This window comes from Pimephales promelas, chromosome 18 (genome assembly GCF_988280905.1).
Source record: "Pimephales promelas chromosome 18, fPimPro1.hap1.1, whole genome shotgun sequence".
In the NCBI taxonomy this organism is placed as follows: Eukaryota; Metazoa; Chordata; class Actinopteri; order Cypriniformes; family Leuciscidae; genus Pimephales; species Pimephales promelas.
The window spans coordinates 18311654-18320840 of NC_142786.1; the positions used below are offsets into that span (position 1 = coordinate 18311654).

Here is a 9187-nt window from a genome sequence, read left to right on the forward strand (position 1 = left end):
TCTGTATTAGAAATATAAATATATAAATATTAATTACCTAAAAGAAATACCTTCAAATTGAACAAACATACCTCTCTCAAACTTACAAAAATGAACTAGTTTTCTTCCTCTTTATCCTGTTTTTCTTCCTCATCCTCCTTGTTTGGCCATCTCTTGTATTTTGCTGTAAAGCTAATCTTTCCCAGCGTTTTTATTTTTTAATCGCGAGTTATTGACCAGTGACCAACAATCCTGTTATCCCAGGACATGTCCCGTTTTCCCGTCCTGTCCTGGCCGTTTTTTATAAAGTGATGTCCTGGTTTAATCGTGAGTTAACTACGACATAAATGCGATTAATCGCGATTATATATTTTAATCGTTTGACATCACTATTAAAAATACACACTGAGTTACTAAAACAATCTATGCTAAAGAATACGTTCTTGTTTTCATTTGTTTAATTTCAAAATCCAAGGTGAATTATCCAGTGTTTCTTTTACAGCTCCAAATCTGGAGCACTAAATGATAATCATAGTCACATTACATGCTTTTAACAGTAAATACAGCGCGTAAACAGCACCTAAGACTATCATTGCAACACGTCGCAGAAATATAGAAGCCTCACCAAATCAAAATACATCATGTAGTAGATAATATAGCATTGGTGCATTTTGATTTGGTAACATGACATAATCATTTGTTACCAAACAAGTATTCATAACTTCAATAAGCTCATTGTACTGGCATTATTACTACATTGTTTCTATTTTTTGCTAACTGTGATTTTGTATGCGTACATTTCTGAAATGCATAACTTTCAATCTAAGTTGTAATATGCACTCATGCACTTTCTGTGAAGCTGCTTTGAAATGATGTGTATTGTAAAAAGCGCTTTCCTGTAGCTCAAACAGTAGAGCAACGCCAATGACATGGGTTCGATTCCCAGGGAAAGCAACTGTTAAGAATGTAAATGTGTAGCTTGGAGAGATGGTCCTCACTGCAGAACATGAAATCCACGGGGAGGAGTCGATCCAGATTCAATATACATATACCTAAACCTACCCAGTAGAGGTCTTCACAGTGCACCCGAGACCCGTCGGCCCCGGACCCGCCCCGGGACCCGTACGGGTTCGGGTCTGTATTTTAAATGATCAGCCGGGTCCGGGTCGGGTCCGAATCTATTACTTCGGGTCCCGGGTCTGTTTAACATTGTGTGTAATACCAACGCATTCTCGTCCTTTAGCGTCATATAGGACGCGCTGTATAACAAAACGGCGAAATACTACTCACATGGCACCCGTTATCGTTAATATAACACGCGCTGAGAACGGGCTGGTAATACACGTGCGATCGGAGTGCAATCTCAAGCGCGTGTCATGTTTCTATGGCAACCAGAGCAGAGCTTCCGCCAAACCGCGCTTTGCATTTTCTCCAATGTTTATAATAATATAAATGAACCGTCTTGTTTAATCTTAAAGTTTTGGTGGTCAGATTCAGACTCAATGAAGAGCAGAGAGCACAGATATGATCAGGCTGAACAAGCAATCGTTATTATAGTTCAAAAGGGCAAACAGTTAAAGTTATTATGCGAGTAACTCGAGTGAGTCAGAATGTAGGCTACATGTGCAAGGCTGCATTTTTCATCCATCACCGTGACATCAAGTGGACTTTTAAAGCTGAAATAATGAGTGGATTAAGCTTGGAAAAACGAGAGAAATAACATGGATAGAATTTTCTTGTCGGTGGATTGGGTAACACTTTAGAATACGGTTCCTTCGTTAATGAATAACTACACAAGAACTAATGAGTAACACAACATTAACAATCTAGTAACTATGATTAACTAACAAGAAACTCTGATTAACGAACTAGTAAGTAATAGCGCACAGACGAAAGTGGTAGTTCACTAATAAGTAATCAATAACTACTATTTTTTTAATACTTCCCAGAGAACTACTGAAAAAGTTTATTATCAATCTAGTAACTACTATTAACTAAAAGAAATTCTTATTAACGAATTAGTAAGTAATAGCTCACAGATGAAGGTGTTACTAGATACTTCTGTGGGAGTTACTAATTATTTGGATTCGTATTATAAAGTGAAGATCCTTGGAACTAACTAATTACTCAAGTGTTACTAAAGACATTTTCTAAAAGTATACTAAAGTTCACCAAAAATCTCAAACGTTTGCACAAATCATGACTAGATCATGTAGTAACACTTGAGTAATTACTAGTTAATTCCAATGATCTTCACTTTATAATACGAATCCAAATAATTAGTAATTCCCACAGAAGTATCTAGTAACACCTTCATCTGTGAGCTATTACTTACTAATTCGTTAATAAGAATTTCTTTTAGTTAATAGTAGTTACTAGATTGTTAATAAACTTTTTCAGTAGTTCTCTGGGAAGTATTAAAAAAATAGTAGTTATCAATTACTTAATAGTGAACTACCACTTTTGTCTGTGCGCTATTACTTACTAGTTCGTTAATCAGAGTTTCTTGTTAGTTAATAATAGTTACTATATTGTTAATATTGTATTACTCATTAGTTCTTGTGTAGTTATTCATTAACGAAGGAACCGTATTCTAAAGTGTTACCGTGGATTGTAATGCATCACAGTCAGTCTCAGTCAGATAACGTCAGGAAGTGAGACGACGACTACTAAAATTAGGTAAGACAAAAAGTTTTATTTTTCGCAACTCGTGTGAAATAATATGTGACAAGCGGGTCCAGTCGGGTTTGCGTCTTCCTGCCGGGTTCGGGTCCAGTTTTCAAATAATAGACGGGTCCGAGTCGGGTCCGGGCAGTACATTTATGGCATTTCTCGGGTCTGCACGGGTCCGGGTCCAACTTTTGAAATGAACGACGGGTCCGGGTCGGTTCGGTGTAGCACATTACGGGTCTCTTCCGGGTCGGGCATGAATTTTTGGACCCGTGAAGACCTCTACTACCCAGCTCCACCCCCTGATCCCTAAACCCACCCCTAAACCTACCCAGCTCCACCCCCTGATCCCTAAACCCACCCCACATAACTCCAACCCCTGATCTCTAAACCCACCCATAAACCTACCCAATTCCACCCCCTGATCCCTAAACCTACCCAACTGCACCCCTCAGATTTGGATCTGACTCCGCCCCCTGGATCTTGTGTACTGCAATGAGGTGCTACTGAGCTTGGAAGGCAATGTAAGTAGCTTTGGATAAAAGCTTGTGCTAAGTGCGTAAATGTAAATGGTTTGGACAAAAACTCTGAAAAGATGCTTTAATAACGTGTCGCAGTGTTGTTAGGACATGTGTGAGAAACATGCTTATCTGAACTGGAATAAAGCGAGTCCCTAATTGTGTTGCAGCTGTGATTGCGGGAGGAGTGATCGGCTTCCTCTTCGCCATCTTCCTCATCCTCCTGTTGGTTTATCGCATGAGAAAGAAGGATGAAGGCAGTTACGACCTCGGGGAGAGGAAACCCTCAGGAGCGGCCTATCAGAAAGCCCCGACCAAGGAGTTTTACGCATAAACCCGCTTCACCGACACCAGTGACGGGCCGATATCAGTGACTGCGACAAACTCCTTCTGCATTCAAAAAATCATGTTTGAGGAGAAAATAAAATAACGTTAAGGAAAGCTTTTTGCATAGAGTATTGTAATTAAGACCGTTTCTTTCCTCTTTTTTTAAAGCATCTGTCTGTATTTAAACATTATTTTCTGTGTGTTTTGAAAAGGCTGAAAAGAAACCCAATCTGTAACGGCGAGGACATCTGCGTTCTGGAGCTGTTTTTAGTCGCTGACTACTTTTTAAACTAGCATATGTGTTTGTAAAGAAACATTTTAAAGTGGAATAATTGAATATAATTGTCTCATCCAGCATGTCTGATCATAAGTGTTTCATTAATTTATCATTTTCTCAGATGTTGAACAATGCCTTTCTGTCGTCTGTTTAAACTCGAAGTGTTTCCCCGCAGCTCGTTTGGTTATTTCACAGGTTCAGCGTTTATTGGTGCTTCGGCGCTCGAGTGTGTGTAGGCTGTGAGAAACGGCGCTCTCGTGTGTGTTGCATCTCTAAATCTTCCTCGGATGTTGAAAGCATCTGGTTTATTGAGCTGATGATCCCAGAGTCGACCTGTCCTCTGAGGAAAGCCCAGGTTTACTCTCTCGTCACACGGCAGTGATCGCTTTCGTTAGATCCACGCAGATCTGATTTGTTCTGTTACAGGAGCCGCTTTACAAACTGAAAACTCAAAAGCAAGAGTTTCCAGTTTAAATGCTCACCGAAACCCATTCCGGAGGCCAGTGACGATCAGTACAACTGATAAACGTGTAAAGCGTGAATCCCTGTGTTTTCCCGTTCCCGACTGTGACACACACCTGTACGGATCGAAGGACTGAGACACATCTGCAACCCAAAGACTCGTCTGATCTCCACATTGCTGTTATTCTTTGGCCACATTTAAGGTTTTTCTTTTGTTTTAATTGTTAGCTGTTAGTTTTGTTTTTTGAGTATACATCTGACCTTTGCATCCACTTACTTATTCATGTATGGGAAAAAATCTATATAGAATTATATATAAATGTATATTCACAAATGTTTTAAACCTTGCCTTAAAAGTGCCTACCATCTGGAAGCGTTCAGCCGGTGTCGTCATGAATGGCTAGAGTGTGTTATTGTGTTATTAGCACAGCAGAATGAAATGGTGACTTTTTTTTAGTTGTACAAAGCAGACAGTATTGTACCTATAAGTTAAAACAACACTACTGAATAAACATTGTGGCCTAAACTTGCTGTCTCTCGTTCTTATCGGTCTGTACATTCATCCATCCATCCACCTATTGTTCATTCTATCTGTCATTCTCTCTGTTTTTCTGTTTAATCGTTGTTTGTCATTTAATCTGTCTGTCATTCGTTCTGATATTCGTTCTGTCTGTTCACTCGATTTGTTTGTCGTTCGTTCTGTCATTCGATCTGTTCTGTCTGTCATTCGTTCTGTTAATCGTCCGTTTTGCCGTTCGATCTGTCTGTTATTCATTCCATCGGTCTGTCTGTTATTCGATCTCTGTTATTCATTCCGTCCTTCTGTCTGTTGTTCGTTCTGTCATTCTGTCTGTTCTGTTTGTCGTTCGATCTGTCTGTTATTCGATCCGTCGTTCTCTGTCATTGGTTCTGTTGTCATTCACTCTGTTGTTTTGTCTGTCGTTCGTTCTGTCATTTGTTCTGTTGATCATTCGCTCTGTCGTTCGATCTGTCCGTCACTCGTTCCGTCTGTTGTTCATTCTGTTGTTTGCTCTGTCGTTCGATCTGTCGGTTATTCATTCTGTCTGTTCTGTCTGTCATTCACTCTGTTGTTCTGTCTGTTATTCGTTCTGTCGTTCTGTCTGTTATTCGTTCTGTCATGCTGTCTGTTCTTCGTTCTGTCTGTCGTTTGTTTGTTATATCGTTCGTTCTGTTGATTATTGACTGTCATTCTGTATGTCATTCGTTCTGGTAATCGTTCGTTCTGCCGTTCGATCTGTCTGTTATTCATTCCGTCGTTCTGTCTGTTATTCGATCTCTGTTATTCATTCCGTCCTTCTGTCTGTTGTTCGTTCTGTCATTCTGTCTGTTCTGTTTGTCGTTCGATCTGTCTGTTATTTGATCCGTCGTTCTCTGTCATTGGTTCTGTTGTCATTCACTCTGTTGTTTTGTCTGTCGTTCGTTCTGTCTTTTGTTCTGTTGATCATTCGCTCTGTCGTTCGATCTGTCCGTCACTCGTTCCGTCTGTTGTTCATTCTGTTGTTTGCTCTGTCGTTCGATCTGTCGGTTATTCGTTCTGTCTGTTCTGTCTGTCATTCACTCTGTTGTTCTGTCTGTTATTCGTTCTGTTGTTCTGTCTGTTATTCGTTCTGTCATGCTGTCTGTTCTTCGTTCTGTCTGTTGTTCTGTCTGTCGTTTGTTTGTTATATCGTTCGTTCTGTTGATTATTGACTGTCATTCTGTCTGTCGTTCGTTCTGTTGGTCATTCGCTCTGCCGTTCAATCTCTGTCCCTCGTTCTGTCTGTTCATTCTGTTATTCATTCTGTCGTTCTGTCTGTTGTTCTGTCTGTCGTTCGATCTGTCTTATTCGTTCTGTCTGTTCGCTCGATCTGTTGTTGTTCAATCTGTCTCATTTGTTCTTTCATTCGTTCTGTTCGTTCTGTCTGTTCAATCTGTCTCATTCGTTCCGTTGGTCGTTCGTTCTGTTGTTCTGTCTGTTTTTCATTCTGTCGTTCGACCTGTCGTTATATCTGTTTTTCTGTTTGTTATTCATTATTCGTCTGTCATTTAATCTGCATTTAATCTTTCTGTCATTCGTCCTGTTGGTCGTTCGATCTGTTCTGTCTGTCATTTTGTCTTTCCATTTTATCCATCTCTCCATTCATATTATTTTTGTGTTGAAAGCAAACAGCTGGAGTGGCGTGTATGAATAAATATGTGTGAAATCTCTCTCACAGACTGCAAATGAATTTCTGTGAGAGCATTACACATGAGCTCTGCAGAGATTACCGCTGTATTTATTCATCTTTATTGGTTCTCCTCATGGATTACTGTACTGCTGCTTCTCTTATTTAGATCAGTGTCAAGGTCTGCTGGAATAGAAATTACTGACACTGTGGAAACACACCTCTGAATATTACACTATAACATCGTTACAATGTTTGGGTTCTCAGCATTCTGTATCTTTCTGTACTATTATTTACTGGAAGGGTTTAGTAGTTTATGTATAATTCTTAAGAGAGAGAGAGAGACTGAATAAGCCTGTGATTTAGGATGTAAACATTAGTATGCATCTCTACTCTCCATTCTCTGTTTGCTTTCATTGACACAGTTTTCCTATATAATGGTGGGTCAAGCTGGCCATAGCCTTGGCAGATAAACATGATCTGGAGCATCAGTCTCATCAAAACATTCCTGCCTTCTTTCTCATCCATTCATCTGTGCTGATTATCAGGCCTGGATTTACGGTGCCCAGTGTGTGTGTGTGTGTGTGTGTCACAGTGTCTGTTAATTTATAGGGGGTTCTCTCAATAGAGGGAGAGAGAGCGAGAGTGAGTGCATATGGAGCACAAAAGACCACCGGGGCTTCTCTGAGAAACAGGGCTGCTTCAGTCAAGAGGACAACCATGGATGCCAAACCATGCAGAAACTTTAAAGAAATGCCATCCAAAGTAAACATACTTTCAGGCTTCATAGAAGCATATGACCGAAGGGCAAAGGAAAATCAAGTCAAAAGAGTCAAAAACTGGTGCACCTTAAACGTTCAGTTGTATTTCCATTTCTGATGCCATAATGGTGAGGCTTTATTCTGCACATAAACCAAAGTTCCCTTCTGTGTGTATTTTGGAGACACTCCAAAATGCGATATATTTCAGTTTCATTTCAGTTGTAGGGTGTGGGTTTCCAAACAATTGATTACAGTAGAATTCACTATAAAATATCAAATTAAATTCATTAATAGTGGTCACAACCCTAACAGAGTATTTTACATTTTCAGCAAACTATCAAAATAAGAATTTCATTAATTTTAATATAGCCTAATATACATTTAAAAGAATATTAAAACATCTATTCATGTGATGGCAAAGCTGAATTCTCAGTCAGCCCATAGCAACACATCGACGAATAGTTTTACGTCATCGCGCCATAGGTCCCGCCCACCTGTGTACACCAGTCGCTTTCATTGTGTCAGAAGCGAATAGAACCAATCGACGTGCACGTTTTAATGGAAGAGTAAAGGCAAGTTAACGGATTATATGTTTGTTCGGAGCGTTTGACCACGGATTGTCATGTAAAGAGGCACAGTGTAATGAGACTCCAGCTTTCTGCTTATCTGACAGCATCTAGCCTACATTAACATTATTGATCTGAGTTGTACTACTTTCATGTTATCACTGAGAAGCTGCTTTGATACAATCTGTATTGTGAAAAGCGCTATATAAATAAATGTGACTTGACTTGACTTGAATGTTTTCAAAACACTCAATAGTGAGGTCTGTTGATATGTTTCCCTGTGGAGTGACAATAATCATCATGATCAAAGTGCGATTATAGAACTGAACATGAGTTTATAATATAAGTGATTATAATAAACCTCAAGGACCATATTGTTATTAAAAATTAATTGACACACACACACACACACATGTATATATATATATATATATATATATATATATATATATATATATATATATAGGATTTATATAAGGATTTTTTTTTTGGTTGATATTTTAACAAACAACTATCAACCAATTCCTGTACAGATATTTGTGACTAACTATTGTCATTAACATCATAACGGATTTGAATATGTTTTTTTTAATAAACAAAATATTTTATTGCTGCATCATCAAATCTTTTTCATTGAACATGGATTTAATCCATTAAACCTTCAACAGGCAAACATAATTATATAAACTAAACACAAATAAGATATGACAACCTTCAGACTGAGTATTTTTTGCCATCAAATGTTTCTTATTAACAACATGAACTCATATTTGGCTTATTCCTATAAACAACATCCTTACACATTATATAGTATTAATGAACATTACATTCTTTTATATAATAAACTATTGGTTTGTTTTATCTGCTATTTTCATGCTTTAGCCGATGGTTTTAAATTGACCAAAAATCATCCGATACATTTCTGTTATAAATGCAAATGCTTAAACTAGAGTTCGGTGAGTCTCATCATGTGCCGTATCATTATAGTTGTGCTGAGGACTTTTTAGAAATACATATAGTTTTCAGACAACAGCTGGTTTCACAGAGGTCCTTCTGGGACAGACGGGATGTTTGCTATAGTTCTGGTTCCTTCACACACACACATCAGCTCTGTCTGAAAGCCTTCACACTCTGGATAATTCCTCTCAGTGTTCGTTTGAGGAAGGATCCAATCTCCCGGATTAAAGTTTTGACAGGTTGAGAGAAAAACACACTCCTCTGTCCTGAAGATGTCCTGATGGTGGAGTAATTGGTCCCGTGTGTGTGTGTGTGTGTGGTGTCGGATCCGAGGTTCAGGAGATCCAACCTTTCCAGTGTCTTTTAATCAAGCGTCTGACATTTCTCTCGTTTATTATCGTGTTAACCCCGATCTCATCTCAGTGGAGGATGGATGTCAGGAACGGTTAACGGGACGGGACTGACGGGACCAGTGAGGAGGGCTTTTTAATAGAGTCATTCATTT

General features: G+C 38.9%; 1 protein-coding gene across 1 annotated transcript in view; it reads left to right on the forward strand.

Annotated features, from left to right (window-relative positions):
* Positions 1 to 3635, forward strand: part of sdc2 (syndecan 2) — a 55443-nt gene extending 51808 nt beyond the window's left edge. Inside the window, exon 5 of the mRNA XM_039660626.2 lies at positions 3338 to 3635. Coding sequence (XP_039516560.2) covers positions 3338 to 3501 — 164 coding nt within the window. The 3' untranslated portion in view covers positions 3502 to 3635. The remainder of the gene's footprint in view (positions 1 to 3337) is intronic.
* The last annotated feature ends 5552 nt before the right edge of the window (positions 3636 to 9187 follow it).